The sequence below is a fragment of the Gossypium raimondii genome, chromosome 12 (assembly GCF_025698545.1).
Source record: "Gossypium raimondii isolate GPD5lz chromosome 12, ASM2569854v1, whole genome shotgun sequence".
Classification (NCBI taxonomy): Eukaryota; Viridiplantae; Streptophyta; class Magnoliopsida; order Malvales; family Malvaceae; genus Gossypium; species Gossypium raimondii.
Window position 1 is genome coordinate 12332838 of NC_068576.1, and position 23254 is coordinate 12356091.

A 23254-nucleotide genomic window follows, 5' to 3' on the forward strand; every position below is an offset into this window, starting at 1 on the left:
AATGAAATCAATGAAAATTAAATGATACTTTGGTAATTAAAAGAAAATTTAATGGCTACCCATGTCTCTAATACTAATCCTATGTCTAACATACATGAAACTGAATGGATTGTAGAATCATACAAAGTGATACATAGTAATTAGTACAGGATGAGACAGGGAAGGAGGGATGGTCACCAACTCCCACTTGCTCTTCAACAATGGAAAGGAAAAAAGAACTTAGAAATTGACTGCTGGAGGTATCAATAAATAAATGATTGTGAGGGCTAAAATATTCTTTTCTCTAAGCTCTAAATAGTTGTAGCTATTATTTATCTTTCTTCAATTTGTCTACTTTAAGATCTCTGGTAGTCGGTTGATTGAAGAACAGTGACTACTTTTGGACATTTGACAATTGACGTTAAAGGGGGGATAATGTCAAAAAACAAAGCTTGAGTTGTGTTGTGTTGGGGGTATACCTATGCCAACTTTCCTCTTCCCTTGAAGCCCACGAGCTGGTTTTACATCTTTTAACGTAAAGAAAAAGAAAGAAAGAGAGCCTCCTTAATTTACAAAAGCTAACTGGTTTCTTGAGTGAGTGAAAGTTGAGCAACTTAAGAAAAAAGGAGAAAGAAACGCTGGTCAAAAGCCAACAAAGTCTCATCTTTCCTTAGCCGTATTTGTGGGTTTTATGCAAAAGCATATTTCAGACCTCTGCTAAGTTTCAGGCTGGTGTTTTTCATCAGCAAAATGATCACTTTCTGCATTGTGGGTAGTTCCTTGAAGTCCCAGTACACTTGAAAATGCAAGAAGACAAGTTTAGTTTTGGAGTGTAATCAAGGGTCTCTAAGAACCCCCATTTGTTCTTTCTCTTCTCTCAAATTGTGTGTAGTGCACTCTGCTGGTTCATCTTCCTCAGTAACCCCCTGGTGTTCCCCTTGTTTATTTCTTTTAGAGCCTAATTGGTAAACGCCTTGATACATTTTCATCTGTCTTCTGGTTTTTCTGCTCAGTTATAACGCAATTTATCTCTGATGCTATTTTTCTCAGTGATGGGGTTTCAACTTCAAGGCAGTGGAGAAAGTGAAATGTTGGGGGTGAAAGTGACATCTTCAAGGCATAAGCGTTCCAAGAGGTGACCCTTCACAAAAAAAACTTTTGGTTGTTTGGGATCACCTTTCTTGTAAAATGTTAAGCTTTTTGTCTAACAGGAACGAGTTCTGAAATGGAGTTTGCTTAAAGAAAAACTGGGAACTTTAAGCATTTACAGAAGTAGAAAACCTTAAAGGCACAGTTGCCTATTAATTTGGCTCTATGTCCATACCCCCTACTTTTGGTTGTTCATTAAATGCATTCAGGGGTCCAGATGGAGTTTGAAAATTAGCTTCTGTCATTAAATGTTTCTTTTCTTTGCTAAAGATTTTTTGTTTGTTCTTTATTTTATAAGTATCGCTTGTAATTAATAAGTCATAGGTGAGTTACTTGCAAGCAAATGAAAACCGTTTTTGAGATGGTTTTCAGAAAATGGTAGCTAAGTGGATCACCGATACGGGGCGGGTGATGAATAGACACCTTTGGTCTCCTTCCTTGTAGAGATATGTGAGAAAAAAAAGTTAAATATTTTGGTTTGAGTTTTGCAAAATAGCAATGAGACGGCTACGAGTTGCAATGGCTGTCCTTAAATCCTGCTTTGTGCAAGTTTTATCTATTGATTCATGGTGCTTGATTTTGTCACATAGCAGCTTTTCTGTTAAGCAAAGAGTTGAAGAAGATGGGTTGGATGATTCTCTTGAAGAATCAAATCGTATAAAGCTGGTAATTTTCCCTTTTCCTTTAAGCTGTAAAAAGTAATCTGTAAGTTAATGATTTGATTATCATATTGTTCTTTGACTAATGACTCCTTTTTTCATGTATCCAATGCAAAGGCCTAGTAGAATGCCAGCCATATATATTTATTACAAGGATCTCTTTCCCTCTTTTCTTTCCTTTTCTTTTTTGTCCCCTTTTTCCTCCTTATTGCTACGATATGATAGTTTATAAGAGGAGGTTCCAAGTGGGAATCGTGTAATCTAAATCTTTAATATAGATCTAGATGGAGCCGAATAAAAATGATTGTATTTATGCATGAAAAACTAGGATGTAAGCCTTTGTTTAGCATCTTTCACTAGACTAATCATTTCATATCAATGACAAAAGGCTCATCCCATATCAATGCTAAAGAGTATTTTTCCATTATGTGGTACCAGGATATGAGGCACCTGAAGAACTCTGTCAAAACCCCGAAGAAGCAATCTTCCACCCCCCACACTGAGGTGCAAAGCTCTTTGAAGCAAGAGGTGTGGAACTGAATCTGTTTTTTTTCATTGTACTCATCCTTGGGTATCACAGGGCTTGAATTTGGTTTGGGAGTGGCCTGGTCAGGTCTATTGTGACCCAAGAATAGGCTGCAGCTCACAAATTTTGAAGTTCTATTGGTCATATTAATTTCTTTTTGCTTCTTTTTTGTTCCTAAAATCTTTTGTGCAGATCTTGCAGCTTGAGAAAAGATTACAAGATCAATTTGAGATTCGCCGTGCAGTAGAAACAGCACTGGGTTATCAAATTTCCTCCCATGAGCATACAAATGAAACACCAGTCTCCATATCTAAGGCAACTCTTCTGACTTCTTATTTCTCTGGGAATTTTTCCAAATTCAGTTTCTTGACTTTTCGCCCTTTCATTATACATTCTTCATGTCTCCCTCTTGACAGTTGACACTGCTTTTCCGCAGCCACCTACGGAGCTAATCAAGGAAATTGCTGTTTTAGAATTGGAAGTTGTATATTTGGAACAATACCTTCTCTCCTTGTATAGGAAAGCCTTTGATCAACAAGTGTCTTCTATTTCGCCTGCTAAAAGGGATGAAAGGTTAAAAACACCTATACATACCCCTAGTGTAAGGGATGAAAGGTTGAAAACACCAGTAACTACACCAAGTAAAAAGGATGAAAGGTTAAAAACACCTGTGCATACTCCAAGTGGGCGATTTTTGGAAGTTCCAAGACTTGATGATGATGCATCAAAAGTTGATAATTCAGCTGTGCGGTCTGGTTACAATGAGAATTCGTGGAAGGAGCCTATTGACATTGTAGGAGAAAAACTATTAGATTCCGGTGTTAACCGCTGTTATTCCACACTGTCACAGCGTTCGAAGTTTCCGAGTTGGACATCTCCTCTGGATGAGACTTTGGCTGATAAAGCCGTGCGTGCCTGCCACTCACAACCTTTGTCCATGATGGAGGTAACGACTTTTACCGTGCAATCTTCTGAGAATTTGTATTTCTGTGTACTTTACATTGTTCGGTTAATTTCTGGTCATATTACATGTTGATAGAGCCTTCAGTAATTTGTTGTTTCTGGAAAAATAACGTGCAACAACTTTACCCTTCGATTAAATGATTGCAAAGTCTCCACTCTCCACGCTTGAGATACTGTAATTCAATCATCATCACCCTCTTTTGATTGCATCCACCAAGAGAACAAGTTATATTTATGGGAGAATAATCTCTCATGTGATGTGTATGACACATTGAGATCTTGGAATTTTAACTTTTGCTTGATTCTCTATGCTACAGTATGCTCAGAATGCGTCGAATATAATCAGTCTGGCCGAGCATCTTGGCACTTGCATTTCTGATCATGCTCCAGACACACCAAACAAGCTTTCTGAGGATATGATCAAGTGTATGTCTGTTATATATTGCAAGCTTACAGACCCACCTTTGATCCAAAACAGCTTTTCATCTCCCATTTCATCCGTGTCATCAGCCAGTGCTTTTTCTCCACAAGAGCAGCATGACATGTGGAGTCCAGGGTTGAGAAATAATTCATCATTTGATGTACGGTTAGATAACCCTTTCCATGTTGAAGGACTTAAAGAGTTTAGCGGACCATATAGCACAATGCTTGAAGTGCCATGGATTTTCAGAGATAGTGAAAAACTGGCCGAGGTGGAGAACTTGCTACAAAATTTCAGGTGGGTCTCCTATAACATGCAATCATCACAAGAAAACCTGTTTCTTATCATCTAAGCAAGAATGAGATCTTTGATCCTCTTCTATCTCTTTTGTGTTTATCAAATTATTTCTGTTATAGGTCTCTTATCTGCAAACTGGAAGAAGTTGATCCAAGGAAGTTGAGACATGAAGAGAAGCTGGCATTCTGGATAAACATACACAATTCGCTAGTGATGCATGTATGTAGTCTCATCAATGAAAAGAATCTGCTGTTACAGATTTGGCTCCAGTTTTGCGATATTTTGTACTAAGTCTTTCTTTTCTTCTATGATATAGGCATTTTTGGCTTATGGTATTCCACAAAATAATGTGAAAAGATTCTTTCTACTGTTGAGAGTAAGCTAACTTGTATTCATCACTGCTTGTCCCGAATGATGAAACTAGTAGAATGGTATGTGTTATCTTATACCTTGTACTATACAGGCTGCATATAACATTGGGGGTCACACCATTAGTGCAGATACGATACAGAGTTCCATCCTTGGATGTCGTATGCCTCGTCCTGGACAGGTAGATCTCAAGCTCATCTTTCATGTCCTCGATTAAGATTGTTAAATATCTTGTAGAGACAAGACTCTAGTCAAAATGACTATTCTTTGTCAGAAACTTGTATATGGTATCCATGAATGATGTTTCTGCTTGGCCTTTTCTTTGTTAAAGATAAAGATAAAAAAGGCAGATAGAATTTGTCCATTATTTCAAATCATACACAACAAAAGTATTCCCAGTGGGCTTGTTTTAATTAATCTTTTAAGGTGGAGCTGACAAAGGTTTCTTCTGCTTGTAGTGGCTTCGGTTATTAATTTCTGCAAGGACAAAGTTTAAAGCTGGAGACAGAAGGCAGGCATATGCTATTGAACATCCAGAACCACTTTTGCACTTTGCACTCGGTTCAGGAAACCATTCCGATCCTGCGGTACTATATCATTTTTAATCAGAGTTTTTTCCTTAGTATTAGTACAAATGATGTGATATTTGTGAACCAGTTGAAAGATGTCGATTTTGGAGTTCAAGTGGTGTTTTCCTTTCTATATAGAAAATTTCAGCCTTGTCATCATATTTATCCCTCTTTTTTAGGTCCGTGCCTACACCCCAAAGAATGTAATTCAAGAGCTGGAAACTGCAAAACAGGAATACATCAGAGCTACGTTTGGTGTCCGCAAAGACCTGAAAATTCTGTTACCAAAGCTCTTGGAATCATTTGCAAAGGATTCGAGTTTATGTCAAGCTGGTATTATCGAAATGGTCCGACAATCTTTGCCTGAGTCGCTTCGTAGGAGCATTAGAAAATGCCAGGTAGGCAAATCCCGCAAGAGCATAGAATGGAGTCCTCACGATTTTACCTTCAGGTATCTAATATCTAAAGAACTAGTAAAATGATTGGCTGTATGCATCAATGGCATGGTGCTTGGGCCTTCCATTTTGTAAGATTTCACATTTTTCCTTGTACAAAGTGGAAATGGTAGGGTATATTTTGTAATGTAATTGTTATTATGCTATGTAATGAATGTGCATTAAGGCTTGTATATGGTTATGATGTGAGCACTTCTTTGCAAATCATTTCAAGCATCCATTTCTCCTCCTCCCCAACCTTTCTGTAATGCCTGAACTATTGAATCTTCTGCTGTGCTAAAAGGGGAAGTTTCAATGACGACCAAGGGTGGGGTTTTTGTGTTCTATTGCAAACAAAACTTTAACTTTGTTACCATTTATGGGACAAATGATGGTGTCAGTGACTTGTTGCAGTAGATGTATATGACTAACATTGTTTTATATGAAAGGAATAAAAGAGGCCAAGGCATACATTGCAAACAGAGAACCCATTTTGTTCACTTGGCACGTAGCGAGCAGGCCTGTTGGCATTGGCTAATTGAGAGGTCCAGCCCAGACTGTGTTCATGTGCCAACTCAACTAAGTCTTACTTAAAACCATTCAGATTTCAAGACTCGTTAATCCAAATTCTTGGCAGGTTTAAGCTATACTCCACTACAGTCACTCACAACTACCCACTTGATTAAACTGGACTAAAGCTTTATACGGTCATGAACCTCAGCATGGTTGAGAGGCCTGTTGGCATTGGCATTGTAGATTAGACAATTAAACATGTACTGAAAGGGTATATCAACCTCGCTTTAGTTTAGATGACAGTCAATAGGTCTAAATTCGATCTCTGTGGTTTCTTCCTGGTTTTGTTATTAATATAAGGTCTCAAGGATGACTACTGTTGAGCATCATAATCTCTGGTATGTATGTTAAAAAATTAAAATTCCCAACATCCTAATAAATTCCTTTTGAATTGAATTCAAATTAAGGCTACTGCAAAACTATGATACATTAATTGGAATGGCTCTGAAAAATATGTAGGTGGCTTGACAGAAGGCAGAACTGCTGGTTCTGTGTAGTTCAAGCCATTCATTTGCCTTGGTTGTGTTTACAATTTTATACAAGTATATAATATTAAGCTTCGAAGGGAACGAAAATGGCGATGAACCCAATAATCAGTCCCAAACAAATGATCGAAGGACAATACAAAAGCAACCAAAACGGCGGGTGAAGATTGAGAAATGAAGTCTTAGAGCTGAGCAGAGCAATAGACCATGACAAGTTGCCTTCAGTTATAAATTCCAAGGAGCTGGAAAGGTTGATGAACGGGCTAACAAAGTTAGATGGGGATGGCTACTAGTACTTTCCTAAAGTGAAAAACACCAATCCAATCGAAAACCGTTGACTTTTCCAATCTATTTCAGATAATATTAGTCACATTTATGAAAAAAGAATTGCAAAAAGCATTAGCCAAAAAAAGAAAATATTTCCCTGAATTAACCTGAAGATGAACATGTCGAATGTTACCACCCTGATCATCACCTGAGAATGAGTTTAGAGCGGCTTGAGGAGAGGTCAACACTGTATCTACCAAGGCCAGCGCTAGCTTTAATGGCGAGAGAACACAAGTCTGGCAAGGTAAGGGGTTTATGAGATTGGGAGAGTGGCAACAAGAAGTAAATTTGTCCAGGTTGAAGCTCCTCATCAGCAGGCATTTGGGGCACACAAGTACCGATGGACATCGACTCTGAGCTGCAGAGGAAGCAGTCGGGGTTGAGGGAAATGATGTTGTTGGCTTGGATTGATTGCCTGAACTGTTGGACACGACCATCCATGTGAACCACCGTGGCTTCCATCGATGACCGTTTGGTTGAGCTCGATGATCCTCCTCCTCCTCCTACTGTTTTGCCTGGTTTTGAGGTTGAAGTTGAGGATACACAGGCACCCATTTAGGCTTCTCTAACAATTCTTTTTTCTTGGTGTAGAAAAGGGTTTGATGGAGAGGGCGCCCATTACATTTATATATATGGGTAGTGTTTATATTATTAATTGTCGATGATATGCCTGCCTGGATGCAATATTTGGGGTGATATTATGTAAAAAAGTTTCCCCAAATGAAATTTGATGTAAAGTGTCAATTTAAGTTGTTAGAAACCAAAAGCTCCTTAGTGATAAGAATTTCAATCCCAGTGAGACTTAGCTCATAGTCCCTAGTATATGGACAAATGTGAGTCGTTGAATTTGAAGTACTACAAAATATTAAAAATATTCCAATGGCTAATAACCCGTAAATAAAATCTTGAATTTTCTATTTGAGTGTGTATTAAATGTGCTCAAGTTTTATTTTGTGCTTTCCTGGTAAAAAATTACAAGCCACAAAGGTCACTTTATAATGCGAATTACAAGCCAAAAGGCAACTCACCCGCACTTTATTTTGTCTTCTAGTTTTCTGCGTCAACAAATTAACCCCAACTTCAGTTCCATTCGCTTTGGTTTTATTTTTTATTTTTCAAATAATTTGTTTTGATTCTATTTTTTGAAGTTCTTTTACATAAATATTTTTAAAAAAAAATTGCAATTTCGGAAAATATTTCTATATAGCATTTCTTATTTATTTTAAATATAAAATATTTATTTTTACATCGTAACCATTAAAATTCAATCCCCGTAATTATGGATTTTCGATTTCTCAATATTCTTTCCCAGCCCTACCTTCTATATTCTAGTTTAATGCATTTAACATATCTAATTATTTTTGAGAGATTATATTTTTAGAATTTAAATCTCTTTCAGCAATATCGTGTCGGTCAGTGTGTTTATTAGTATAATTTCAGATTTATGACTAATTCTGAGTATTTAACATCAAAACAATTTGATGGTGAAATTTGAATCCCCATCTGCACAATAACAGAAATAGTGCACGGTTTGAAAAGGATTAATCTATGCCCACTATCCACCATGTTCATATCTTGTTTGACAAAATAGGGAAAAAGGAAACTGTGGAAAAGGCAAAATGAATGTGGTCCATTTATTTATCTTATTACATAATAAATTTTGACAATCTCATTTGAAAGCTTCAATAATTAATTGCTTCTTTTTTTTAAAGAAATTAGAAATCAAAATAATTTGGACCAAATACCTAAATAATATCATACTTAAATTATTGGTACCTTGAAGTCCAAGCAAGGTTCAAAACATTAATTCTTTTTTCCCATTGAATCACCATAACCCAAAGTCCATTTTCTAATGCTATGATGTTCCTCTATATATCTGTTCAGTCATTTTCAAAAATAAAAATAAAAGATATAATGGATCCCCTTTTCATTAATTTATATTTTTAAGGAAAAATTCTTTTAGTATCTCTTAGTTTCAATATTGAGTAAATTAGAGTAATTTGATCCTGTCAATTTCGAAAGTAAGCAATTAAGAACAATTAATTACAGCTATCAACTGTGCATATTATTTATTGGTATAATAATAAATTTAGTCCTCAAAGTTTACATATTTTGTGAAGTTAGCTTTGATTTAACAAATTTAGTCCACAACATTTACATGTTTTATGAATTTGATCTTGATTTAACAAATTTAGCTGTAACGTTTACACATTATGCCAAGATTTATACAAAATGTATAAACATCAAAAACTAAATTTATTATTATATCAATCAAAGTTAAATACAATAAATAGTTGCTCTGAGGTTGGAAGCGTACGTAGTGAACAAGAGAACATGAGCAACAAGACAGACAGTCTACATTGCCCCATTTCCATCAACAATTGTTCAAATGATCCTCTACTAAGTTTCTCCTATATCCCCCCACTTTTATTTGTTTTCTTATCCCCTTGTCAATTTCATGCTTGTCTATATCCAACCTTTTATGTCATTTTCTTACCAAAATTTCCTTCTCTCCCACCTTAATTTTTGATATGTTTCAATCACACCCCATAATGCACCGTCTTGAAAATCTTATAAGCTTACAAAAACGGATTAGATACATGATTTTAAAGTTTAGAATCAAACGCCAAATGAAGCTTAAATTGGATGTAACCTAAGCTTATGGATATTTCAAGTGACCATAACCCTAAACTTTTGATGATTAAGAAAACTTGGGTTTGGTGGCTTTGTTTTGAACTTTATCAACTCCTCCACCATGAACAAATAAATGTAGAAAACTCGTACTTTTGAAGCTCCACAATATGGCCTTTTTTAGATGCAAATGTTTGGACCACTCTTTTATTCTATACTCCTATCATTGTATGTAGTCATAAAACAATATTCTAGTTGAGCATTTAAGTGTTTTAACTATGTCGATACGGTCCCCCTGTATCTACGCTTACATAGGTTAATAAAACAGCTAGAGATCTCCCCTAAAACCAAAAGGAGCAAAGTGAATATATTCCAAATAGAATAGGGGGAAATAAAGGTATGATGTTGGCCATGCAATTGTACCTGATCCATCAGATATTTCGATGTCCAAAATTTTAAGGCGAGATGTATTGCATATTTGTCACTAGTTATGAATTGTGTGGAAGAATATAAATTGGAATTGTTCAATTTAAGTTTTACAGGTCTTTTAGGATTTATATTTTCTTTAGTTGCATTCCAAAGATTTGAATCCATGTCATTTTGGATTACGTACTCACAACACAACATAACCCAAATCCCATTCACAACATACATCAATTGACATTCGTTTTATAAAGTAAATTCATTTGTGTCTTGTTGTATGGATTTAAATATCTGAAGATACACTTGAAAAGAGTTTTGCTTAATAGGTTGTGGTATTGAATGATGGGAAAATTCGTTGAATGAATAACATCAACAGCAGCAGTACTTCACCATTGAGTTGGGGATTAGCCTGCAATGCGTGAAAAGTTTGAAGTAATTCTTCGACAGTCGTGTGATTTATCCATACAATATTAAATTCTGTATTCAATGATCAAAATCCAAATCTTAGCTGTATCGGCTCTACAATCAAGGTAGTTAAAGGCATGAATAATATTTTAGCAGGCAAGGAAAACAAAAACCCTAGTTGGGACCCAAAAATTATTATATGTATTTACAATGACCATGAGTCGTTATCGTTATTTAAAAAAGATAATATAAGATTAGTACACTTTTGGTCACTCTTCTTCTTTGTTTAAAACGATCAACTTTTGCAATGAATCCAAGCATATAGGACAGTGAGTGTAATGCAATTCCATCTTAATTTGGACCAACTCACGAGAAGCTAAGGACCACCGACCTGTATGAAATGACGGGAGCTTTGGGTGTTTGTTGGGCATGGTCCCGCCAATAAGAGTTTTGTTTGTCTCATGCATGGTAATTTTCTAAGCAACCAAACAGGCACTCTTCATAATTCTCTCTTGATTTAAGTTTAAATTCCATTGACGGCAATAATAATTGAAGAAAAGACACCGCCCCATTTCCAACCAGAAGATAGGTTTACAGCTATAAGCTCCCATTGTTTGAAAGAGAAAGGTAAGACTACTCATTTATTCTTATCAAGCCACTTATGTAGGCATAAATTACTTGTATTACCTTAGTTTAAACTTGGACACCCCTTTTCCTACAAATAATGTTTTCTATATCTAAAGGTCAATTTTGTTTTTTGAGCATGCTTTATTTATTATTGCTACTATTATTAGAGTGTAGTTCACTCACTTTTACTAATTTATTTTAAATAAAATAAACTTAGATTTATTAACTTGAAAATAAATTATATTAATAATTAATTTAGTCATGGATTATAAAAATATATATAAATATGCGCGATTATATATGGTTTTAAGATTCACTATAGGAAAATAAAATGTGTGCTTCTTAAAATTTAAATTTTACTTATTCATTCATGCACTCAATTTTTTAATTATTGAAAATTGAATTTCATATATAATATTTCTTTCTTTAAAAATAAATGAGAAAGATATTAAAGATATTATTGAAATCATATAGATTAATTTATTAATTTAGTTACCAATTGTGTATTTCTTTTTCTTTAAACAAGCATCACACTAAAAAATTAATTCTTGATATTCTTGTGGCCCTAGTGGTTGACTATTTTAATTGTCAAGTAAACATTATTTTAATTTAAGACATTATTACTTTTAGTTTGGATCTTCATTTCATTTTAATAACAAATCATTTAAAATTATAATCTTTTTCATAATCTTATATCTTAAATATATATGTTTTAATCACTCCAGCTTGATAAGAATGTTTTGCTATTAGCAATTAAAATTATGATGCCTTACAAGAAAATAATTTTGAACTTTGATACTTAGATTATAAAATAGATAAAGTAAATTATGTTATAAAAATATTTTATATAATTAATATTTAATTTATATATTTTTGACATATTTATTTTTCACCTTTTAATTTTATTTTCATAATCATACTTTTTCCTTCTCCTTTTTATTTTTTTCAATTATTTCATAGAAAAATTACCATGTATTCTTTAAAAGATACCATTTCCTTTTATTTGGGCATACTTTTTATTTAAAAATAATTTATAAAATTTCAATTAATTACCTTTGTTTTTTTATTATTTACCTAAATAAAATAAATTAAAATAATTTTTATTTTTATTTTTAGTTAATTTGGTTCTAATCAAATTAAATACATTTACTAATAATTTTACTTTATCACATTGACATATTGATATTAAATATCTGTTTTATTTATTTTTATTTAATCAGTTGTTTTATTCTAATAAATAATTTTACTTGTATTTAAAATGAGTTATTTCTTAATATTTGGTTGTTATTTTATTAGGAGGTATTTTATAATATTTAATTGTTTTTTAAAATATAACAATAATTAAATATTAAGTATAGCAGGGCAAAAGTTAGTATAAATTTAAAATTCATCCATCCAAATGTAATTGCCAATTACGCAATTCATTCAATAAAAAATTGTGTGGATATCAAGTTGATTTGCATGAAGTTTATGGTTCGATTCCTATATTTATAAACTCTTTTCCTTCTCCATTGTAATGTACTTGTTCATTTGTATAAAAAACTATTTAAAGAAAAATTCGGCATTAATCTTAAAAGTGGGACCTCTGTGGATAGAATCTTATCATGTACCTCTATTATGTTTCATATGAAAATTGTTATTTTACCTCTTAATTGAATTGGTATCATAAGTTAATTGTACATCAACTTTCTTGATAAATAACAAAAAAAACTTATTATTTTTCAAAATAATAAATATTAATCGATGATAAATATTTTAATATTTCTATATAAAATATTATTATGATGAAATCTATGATATGATCTTCAAAACTTCAATTTAACCATTTCAACCAAAACCTCATTTTAGTTTTATAATTTTTTTATAAATATATTTTTACATGACTTTTACTTATAATTACCCCTATCTATCTGAATGATAGGTCTCAACTAAAGAGGAAGAACTGGTAATAGACAGAAAACCATCCATTTTGGTTCTATATTTGTTCAAATAAAATGCTTAGCAAATTCCATGCGTCTAACTAAAAAATCATTTATTCTTCCGATTTTTCGATCTTCCCAAGCATTACTTGTGTGGCCTTCTTCTCCTAATTCTTTCCATTCTTCCATTGAATAATCAATAAGAATTCTTAAATCTAGATCGGCTAATTGTTCTCGAATAGCAATTATATTATTTAAAACTCTAACTTAATTGGTTTCAAGATTCAATCAAGAACTAACTTAGTAGGAAAATTACTTAAAAATTACTTTTACAAAGTAAGTAATATATTTATGAGAATATTTTTACCTTTTTAAGACATCTTTATATAAAATCAATAAGATCCCACATATAATGAGATTTAAACTTAAACACTATCATTTTTTTGTATTATATTATTTTTGGTACAAAATATCCTTCGGTGGAGGCTAGGAGCAAATCACTACCACGCACATATCACAAGCAAGAAATTCTTACAACTTGAATCCACGACGTAGATTGTAGGGTGAACACTCATGGTTAACAAGTCAAGCACTGGAGTTCAACACCATTATAATTTTAAACATTTAACTTTATCATTTTTAATCGAAATTTTAGTTGATGTTGTTGGGGATCGACCCGTATATGCAACGAAAAAATAAAAGTAGAGAAGATCAAACACACAAATATTTACGTGGAAAAACTCCTCCAAGGGAGATGACAAAAACCACAAGCAAAGAAAACTTCACTAAATAAACAAAAACTGGAAGAGTACAAGATGATAATCTCAACAAATAACCCTAAATCCCAAAAAAAAAACAAAGGACTTTGGCTAAAACTCGAAATTCCCCAAACTCACAAAATTCTCTCAATCTCAAATATGAAGAAGATTATTATTCTAGGTTACAAAAATCCCTTTTATAAGCTAAATTCGTAGATTAAATATGACTAACATAACCTAGAGTGGTCAGAATTTAACTAGGAAACAACAACAGAGTTTAACTAGGAGAAGAAAACTCGGTTGAATTGGGGAACACGTCGCAACATCGCATGCACCTTGTTGGGGCGTTGTTCTTCGGGTCATTGGGATGTTGTAGTCATCTCGTCACGACGTCAAATCTTCCTTGTTGAGATATCGACTCGTAAATACGAGGCACATTCTACAAATCTCTACCTTAACTCGTATTTTTTTATACCTCTTTTTTTGAACCCATCACGGGCCTATCTAAGCCTTTGCAGGATACTTACCAAGTCCAAATCGGTGCTTAAATTTGAAAACTGAAAAACTCTTAATTATAGATCCACTGCCTAACCTGAAAGAGTCAAATTCTTTAAACTGACATCGAGTTAGCTCTGACTTCGTAATTGTAGGGGAAATTATTGCTACACCAATCACGGTTGAACCTTGAAGAACATATAGACCGCCAGTCTTTCGACCTCTTATCAAAACAAGAGCTCCATGAGATACCTTAATGCCGCTTGACTCGATAATGATTCTGCACTTTTTTGAGTCCAACATACTCAATGAGATGAGGTTTTTCTCTAAGTCAAGCACATGTATGACATCTTACAGTATCCTTATAATTTTGTCGTGCATCCTGATCTAAACAGTACCAATACCGGTTATCTTACAAAGTGATCCATTCCCCACACACACAACTCCACCTTCAACTGAACTATATGTGTAACACCCCTTCTCAACCCGATCGCCAAATTCGAATAATGAGATGTTACATTCATTGTCAGGGCAACTTTTGTCAAATAAATCAACTTGTATACAATTTATATAATTATAGTTCACATGTCTTACAAATATAGAAAAATTGAAATCTATTTGGACCTAAATGTGAAATCCAATCATGAAATGGTATTAAATTCTAAGTTTTCAAAATTTTAGGGTTGGTATCGATATTTAATCGTTGGGTATCGATACCGTATTGATACCTTGTTAAATACTGATACCAAATTACGATTCTATTTATTTTACAAAATAATGGTATCAATATTTATTTTAAACTATCGATACTCATATAAATATCAATACCATTTTGGCATTCTGTTTATTTTAAAACTGTTCATATGATCAAGTATTGGTACCAAATGTCAAATTATCAATACTTAAGCTCAGAAATGGTAAAGACCAATCTTTAAAATGTCCATTTCATGTCCAAATCACCTACAACTCAAATGGTAACCTTAGCTATAATTATAGAACTGAAAAACAACAAACAAGGGCATACAAATATACCTCATAAGGCACCCCAATTCAGCAATTCAAAATCAACCAAATTGCCACATTCAACTCATTTCAGTATGCTTTCAAAAACACTTCAATACAATCAAAAAATTTACATCCATTTTTGCCATATGAGCAATCTTAATCCAACCTTATAAAACATGCATTTTTCCATACTTATTGCATAACATATTATCTAAACAACTTATAAGCTTAAATACCAACCATTATTTCCATAATCAAGTATCAACCAAAACACATCATTTAGCATATCACTTTCTCAACCATTAAACCATTATGCATATAACTAAAACTACTTTAACAAGATAACAACAACATGACCATTTCTAACACTTACACACATATATATACATAATCCCAAAAATGCCAATAAATTATAAAATGATCATTATAACCATGAGACACCCTAGGTCCATGCCAAAACCAAAATGAAAACATCACCAGCACTTGAGTTCGGGATTGTCACTGGATGCTGAGTTGACGATCGAATATTAAAATACCTAACCTGCGTACGAAAAACAAAACCGTACGTTGATTTTACTCAATGGTATTTCTATAATCAAACATTAAATCATAGTATAAATTTTATAATGCATTTTAACATGTCAATCTACAAGTCCTAATACATTATCTAATTATTCAATATATTTACATATCTTAAACCGAGCTTATAAATTGATATCCACTATCCACCTTTATTTTAATTTCTGTTATACACGGTTTCACAATTCCACAACATAATTTCATCAACAACTGAATTCAATTGCACAATTATAACGATATATCATATTTTTAATTCTATTAAATTTAGTCATTATCTCAACCAGCTAATTCAAATTGATTCAATTTAGCTCGTTCAATCATTTCCAACTTACCTTATGTTATTACCATGTAATGTAGTTCGTAATTGCAACAATTGAAAAGGTTTGGGTTATAGAAATACAAACCATAAACTCTGAGCTATTTGTCGATGACTTTATCTTTTCCTTTCCGTTTTGAGGAGTCCGTGTCGACGTTAACTATGCAATAACATAAATACACTAATTCATCAATACAAAATCATTATCATGTTCAATTGCTAATTTATGTGACTTTTGCATTTTATTCAATTTAATCCTTAAAATCGGGACTAATATAACTTTCAAATTAAACCTCTAATTTTTATACCAATTTCACTCTAGGCCTAATTTAACTTCCTATTTTTTTCATTTCTATTACAAATTTTAAAATTTGTGCAATTTAATCCCTATTGCACAAAATCATCAATTGACTTTACAATTTAGTCCATTTTCAATACTAAACTTAAAATCTATCAAATTGATCCCTAAAACTTCAATTACTCAACAATGGTAACATCCATAAACTTTAATAGTAACAAAAAATACAACATGGTTAAGCTAGCTTGAGTTCTCGGGATTCTGAAAACATAAAAATTACAAAAAAAAGACTAAATTACACTAACCAAATTGAGCTTCAAAGTCTAGATTGCCATGGCTGAATTTCTCCTTCTTCTTTCTCCAGCTACGACATGTAAGAAGGATGAGAGAAATTTTTATTTCTCTTTCACACCACTAAGGCGATTATTACTTAAACTTTATTCATGTTTTATTATTATATTTTTATTATTAATTTATTAATGTTCTATAATATAAAATCACACATGTTATAACACATCAATTGACCATATATAATCTAGGGGATAATTACTATATAAACCCTTACTTGAATTCTAATTATACCTCCTTAAGTAAATTACACTTTTATCACTAATGTGATTTAGTCCTTGTACCTTAATTAACCCCTAATTCACCAAAAATTAGTAGATCAAAATTCAATTTACTTCTAATATAATCTCCAAAAATATTTAATAAAAATTTTTACGGGCTCAATTTACGAAAATGGGGTCTCGGAACTGTATTTTTCAATACTACTGACTTTATGATCGTTACACTTATACCTTAATTAACTATCAATTAAACAAAATTATTAGACCAAACTTTAATATATTTCTGTTCTAACCTCATGAATATTAAACTTAAGAGCACAGTTTACTGAAATGGCGTCTAAAAACTAGAGTTTCCAACACCACTTGACACTGGGTCGTTATAATATGTGGAGAACCAGTTCTTATTGGGACACATGTGGAAAGAACACCCCTAATCCAAGATCTACTCAGATGTGAACTTAGACCTTTCAGTCATAGACACCAATAATAAATCATCTTCCTTGTCTTTGGCTGTATTAGCATTAGCTACTTCATCTTTGTTGCTCTTAGCAACCTTCCTATTCTTATTTTACAGTTTGTAACAATTTGTCTTAATGTAACCTTTCTTCTTGTAATAGCCACATTCCTTGTCTCGATTCCTCGACCTTAAACTAGTATTGTTTCTTGCAACAAATGCTGAGGGTTTCCAACCTGAACTGCTTTGTTCACAAGTTTCCCTTCACTTCTTCGAACGAGAGAGTATTTCTTCCATAAATTAGGGTTTCCCTAAAAGACTTATATGAAGAGAGCAAAGAGCACAATAATAGCATAGTCTGATCTTCATCATCAATCTGAACCTCGACATTTTTTAAATCATTCAAGGGAGAAACAAATTCACTAATGTAAGCCCTAATAGAGTCATCTTCTTTCATACGAAATGTGTACAATCATTGCTTCAACACCAAATAGTTTGCCAGAGACTTTGTCATATATAATAATTCTAAATTTCTCCATAAGCCTGTTACTGTTTTCTCTGAAAATACCTCTTGTAACACATCGTTCGTGAGGCACAATTGAATTGTAGACAAGGCTTTCTCATTAATCTCATCCTATTCTAACTGATTTAGGTTTTTGAGCTTTTTCCCGATAACAACCTTTTTCAGGTCGTTCTGAACTAGAATTGTCATCATCTGAGCTTACCATAAACCGAAATTTGTATAGTCGTTGAACTTCTCGATATCAAACCTCATTGCCATCTCCAAGTGTGTTGATCTATAGAATCTGAACCCAGCTTTGATACTTGTTTGTTGGGGATCGATCTGTATATGCAACGAGAAAATAAAAGTAAAAGTACAGAATATCAAACACACAAATATTTACGTGAAAAATTCCTCCAAAGAAGGGGATAAAAATCACGTGCAAATGAGACTTCACTAAATGACCAAAAATCGAAAGAGTACAAGATGAAGATAATCTCAACAAATAACCCTAAATCCTGAAAGAACAAAGGACTCTAGCTAAAACCCAAAATTTCCCAAAACTCACAAAACTCTCTCAATCTCAAAGATGATGAAGATTATTATTCTAGGTTACAACAACCCCTTTTATAGGCTAAATTCGTAGATTAAATATGACTAAAATAACCTAGACTAATTAGAGTTTAACTAGGAAACAATAGCAAAGTTTAACCAGGAGAAGAAAACCCTGTTGAATTGGGGAACACATCGCAATGTCGCATGCACCTTGTCGAGACGTCGTTCTTTGCGTCGTCGGGATGTGGCCAATCTTCTCATCAAGATGTTGTGGTCGTCTCGTCATAGCTTCGACTTTTCCTTGTCAAGACGTCAACTTGTAAATACGAGCCACACTCTACAAATGTTTATATAATTTTTTAATAAATATAATTTTTTCATAATTTTTTCAAGTCAATCTAATATTTTATATGTATTTGTTTTCACAATTCATTTTAGAAGCATTTAATAAATCTTATTACAATGTTTTGCAATGTTATAAAATGTATTTTATTTAAATTAATCTATTTTTAATTAAAATGAAAGGAAACTAAAATTAATATGAAAAAAATCAATGAATTAAAGAAAAGACTATTGGATGCCAATCTCCTCCTGCTCAGACCCATATTATCAAAGTTGAAAAATCAATTTTTATGCAAATTTAATGAAAATGAAAATGATATTTTATCCTCTAATTTTATAAAAAATCATTGTAGTCATTTATTTAATTTTTATTTTTTAGTTCTTAAATTTACGTTTTCTGTCAAATTACAAAACAATAGATGAAATTTTTACATTTATTAAGTTTTTTGACATGATGAATTTCACGTAGATGACATGTTAGTATTTAATTCATTTTAAGAATTTTAAAATATTTTTTATAAATTTTATATTTTTCAAATAATTTTAACAATTTTAATTTTTAAAATAAATTTTATAAATTTTGAATTCTTAAAATTTAAAATTTAATTAAATGCTCACTGGGTAATTCATAGAATCACGTTAACAAAATTACCAAATGTTAATTTTTTATCCATTTTGAAATTATTTAATAAAATATATAAATTTAATAGCTAAAAATATAAAAATTTAAATTAATGAGTAAAATAATTTTATTTTATAAAATTGAAAACCTAAATAAATAATTTTGTCAATAAAATATTAGTATTTATTTAATTCCCTCAATTTAATCAATAATTTTAATGGTAGTTAACGAATGACAGGATATTGTGTAGAATTCATTTTCGACCAAAATAGGGGTAAAATTGCAAAACGGTCCTCACATCGGCAAATCCATAATGTAAAGGGAGATTAGAATTTTAAGTTTGAAGGTTATACACATCCAGAAGACGGTCGACCACCTCTCATTTCTACCATTGATTAGACTAACAAGCCCTCAACATCATTACTTACTTACAAATATACCACTCTTCTTTTGCCAAAATAACCCTATCTATTCCGGAATGTCACTCAATATAGCCTTAAACTTTCTCCTCCCTCCTCTCCCTCTCTTCTCGCCACCGCCGACGGAGGCAACCTCCTCTGGAACCGGAAAAGGAGTAACAGACTTACATCTGCACCCACATTTTTCACTACCACTATTACTTTTCATTAAAGCAGAGCTAGCTTTAACAGCCAATGCACCCATTTGTTGAGGTTGTAGAGGATGTTTAAGCCAACTCAAGGGCAAAGCAAAGTAAAGTTGACCGGGCTGAAGCTCCTCATCTTCTTCAACCGCTGATACGACATCGTCGAAGTCCATTTCATCGGAGTTGCAAATAAAACACGTGGGATTCCCTTGTAAAACATAAGAAACCTTGACAGGGTAAGGAAACTCTTGTAATCTTCCATTTTGGAGGATCAGCTTGGCTGTGGCTGCATGATTTGAATCGCAAGAACTGCAAATACCCATTTTTAGTTTTTTTTTTTTTTTTGGTGGTGAATGGGTCAAGTGGAAGGAGGGGCTTTATCTATATATATATATGAGAGATCAGAATAGAGAAAAGGGAGGCCTTGGATTTTGGACCACATAGGATTTTGTCGTGATATGGGAAATAAGTAATAAGCATTTTTTTATGGGAACAGTTGCCAGCCTGTAAGTTGGTGGTGACAGGTTGTATAAGTGCCGGAGGATCAGTGTCTTAAACACATCAACCCTGGTTTCAAGATGATAATACACTGACAGGGACTATTGGGTTAGCCAACGCCATGATTTCAAAAAAACTTGTTTGATTGCTACACCTTTCCATTCATGGCTACTGCACATTCAAATAAAATGTTTAAAAGGGTTCGAATTGGAGCCATGAAAAACACTAAACTACCATCCAAGTGGTAACCCAAACAAGAATCTCCACTTTCTGTTCTCTCTCTCTTTTTTTTTTTTAATCTCATACACCATTGAAAAAGCTAGCATTAATAGAGTTTGCAAATCTAAGTTGTTAATGGGACCGAACTAAAACATATGGCTGCCTTACTGGATTATAAAAATACTATGAATTTCTTTATATTAAAAGTTATATTATATTTTATATTTTATTTTTTTAAAATGGGTAAAATAATTTTTGTACGATAGATTAAAAAGTATATTGATTTTTTGTTATAAGTTCTTATCAAAATTTATTATTAAAATCTAACTTTTATGTATCAACATGAGAAGTATACATGATATATCAAAGAAAACAATTTATTTTTAATTTAACATATAAAATTTAATTTAATTATTTTTTAAATAAAAAATAAAATATAATTTTACTCTTAATATAAAACTCTAACGTAGTTTTAACCTGGAAATACTGAGACCGGAACAATCAATAATGGCTAAATGAGAGGGCATTGATTTTACCTATTGGAAACAAGTGAAGTGATAGAAAGGGTAATTAGATTGAAAAATGAAGGGTATTTGGATAAGTAGAGCAAAATAGGAAGAATAATAAGGGAGAAACGTGGCGATACAAGATTCTCCCATGGAAGCTTAAGAGGATGAAATTGTTGCGTGGCAAGAGAAAAGACACGTGGAACAGAAAGTCCCCGGAAGAGAAAAGGCCGACAAATCCAGACAGCAGGTGGCGTGTTTTGGGATCAAAATCAAGCCCAAAGCTTCCCTTTCCCTCCTCTGCCATGCCATCGTCACCCATTTCCATGTTTCCCGCTGCTCACTGTCTCTTGTTTTAGTATTTTAGGGGGCTTCTTCACCGTAGCTTGCGACTTGGTCTTTGTTTGAATGAATCGTGGAGAATGTCAGGATTTTCATGTCTGTCATGTTTCACATTCGTTGATTCGTCGTTTACACGTGCACGTGCAATGGAATTGGGATCAACTTGAGTTGTAATGGCGATAGCTGGTTATATAGAGTTATAAAATCCTCCCATGATAATTTAATTGGATTTTTCTATATCAATGTAGGCAAGAAACTGGATCGATGAAGTCAGAAACTTTACGAAAAACAAGTGAAGCTGATAGTATTAAAAAATGCATAGTTTTTGTTGTTTTAATTCGTTTCTATTTATAAAATATAAAGGTTAATAATTGAAGCATGAGAACATATGTCCTATGCAGTCCTGTCTATGAAGCTTCATGTGGTTCCTTTTCTTTTATAATTTTAGAAAGAGATTCGAATCCAGAATTTTTAATCAACTATTTGAATAAATGTCTAGTTTTCACTGAATTAAAAGATGATGAGCAAACAAAATCCTAATAATGCAAAACTATATTTGAAGTTTCCACAAATAAGGAGAATGTGCATTCGATAATCGACAAGGATCTGATTTTGTAACCTTTGTTATTTGCTTAATCCATTGGATTAATACAGCAAAACAAGCTGGCAAACAAGAAATTAAACCCCACCCACATTACATTCATGATTATATGCACTTAAAACACTCCCTTTCCCTATAACATTTAAATTTATATTATAGCCAAATCTTATTTGAGTGGGATTTAGTATCTGTGATTCAATCATGCAGATGGGACCATAAAGGTAGCCATCGGCATTTCCATGAAACTTCCTTCCTTGTCCAAAACATGAAGCATTTTGTGGGTAATATAAGGTTGTCAAGCACATTTGGTAGGCCCTTAAGGGGACTAATATTCTATGGTCAAACTGATCATGCTTCAACATCAACTCTTCTTTACAAGCAAATCAAATTATTGTGTATTGATTTAGAATTACAAATGATGACTCCATGAATGGGTTCATTGTATACATGAGGATATATACATTTTTTCAAAACAATTAAATTGAATGTCAATTAATGATAAATGCATTTATATCATGCACCAATAAGGAAGTTTTGTTTTATGTCATAGATTCATGATTTGGTGGATATCATATCTAATCCATACTAGAACTCAATATTATATGGGTAAGAAACTAATTTTAACACTGTTAATTAAAAACTATAATAGTTATCTAATAATGTAATTGAGATTATCTTTGTATTCCAAAAATTTATCACATGTTTGAAATCGGAACATAATAACTATATTTATAAAATCATATATTATCATCATGAATCTAGGATTAATTTTAAATAGTAAATGGGTGTTTAGGTTTCACTTGAGTTTGGGCAAACAAAACATTTAATTTATTTGGGTTTAGCCCAGTTTATCCTATATTTAACATATCCACTTTAATCCTATCGATGATGAATTATGTGTTTTGTAAATTTAACAATTTTATATTAATTAATTGAGTTTGAACTTGGTTAATGTAGGCTGAAAATAATTTATTTTTTTATTTAAGGGTTGGGGGAAATTATGGACAATTCTAGACATTATATAAAAAACATTTTAAATTTTATAAGTTCTTTTAAAATGTTATTTTAACTTTATTATCAATATTTAAAAAATATGATGCTTTATATTTAGTTCTCCAAAGTTTTGACCAAGATTGTTTGAGTCGGATTAGATCGAAAATCGGCTAGGGTATTGGTTTGAAGAAGGGCATTGAACCAATTAACTCAAAAATCAATATGAGCTAATTGAGCCAG

General features: G+C 32.5%; 2 protein-coding genes across 4 annotated transcripts; one reads left to right on the top strand and one right to left on the bottom strand.

The window, feature by feature from the left end:
- Positions 1-270: 270 nt before the first annotated feature.
- LOC105763314 (uncharacterized) lies at positions 271-5594 on the top strand. 3 transcript variants are annotated; one of them, XM_052625617.1, is made up of 12 exons: positions 271-944; positions 1030-1114; positions 1719-1794; positions 2226-2315; positions 2506-2632; positions 2754-3259; positions 3594-3994; positions 4114-4213; positions 4311-4370; positions 4458-4544; positions 4822-4950; positions 5112-5594. In XM_052625617.1, exons 2-12 carry the CDS (start codon positions 1032-1034, stop codon positions 5412-5414), a joined length of 1962 nt encoding a protein of 653 aa, XP_052481577.1. In that variant the 5' UTR covers positions 271-944; positions 1030-1031; the 3' UTR covers positions 5415-5594. The 3 variants fall into 3 exon arrangements, with proteins under 3 accessions (XP_052481577.1, XP_052481578.1, XP_052481576.1); XM_052625618.1 differs by having other exon boundaries at positions 276-944; positions 1722-1794; XM_052625616.1 differs by lacking the exon at positions 271-944 and having other exon boundaries at positions 1191-1794.
- A 13968-nt stretch (positions 5595-19562) lies between these two features.
- On the bottom strand, positions 19563-20219 carry LOC105763316 (uncharacterized). Its single transcript, XM_012581512.2, has one exon. It carries the CDS (start codon positions 20176-20178, stop codon positions 19720-19722), a length of 459 nt encoding a protein of 152 aa, XP_012436966.1. The 5' UTR covers positions 20179-20219; the 3' UTR covers positions 19563-19719.
- Between the last annotated feature and the right edge of the window lie 3035 nt (positions 20220-23254).

What these genes read in the sequence shown, in the direction of transcription:
- LOC105763314 (XM_052625616.1), top strand. Translation starts at nt 1,627, where the DNA reads ATGAGACGGCTACGAGTTGCAATGGCTGTCCTTAAATCCTGCTTTGTG. An exon ending in GATTCTTTCTACTGTTGAGA is followed by an intron (nt 4,371 to 4,457) that starts GTAAGCTAACTT and finishes TGTACTATACAG; the next exon opens with GCTGCATATAACATTGGGGG. An exon ending in GAAACCATTCCGATCCTGCG is followed by an intron (nt 4,951 to 5,111) that starts GTACTATATCAT and finishes CCTCTTTTTTAG; the next exon opens with GTCCGTGCCTACACCCCAAA.
- LOC105763316 (XM_012581512.2), bottom strand. Translation starts at nt 20,178, where the DNA reads ATGGGTATTTGCAGTTCTTGCGATTCAAATCATGCAGCCACAGCCAAG.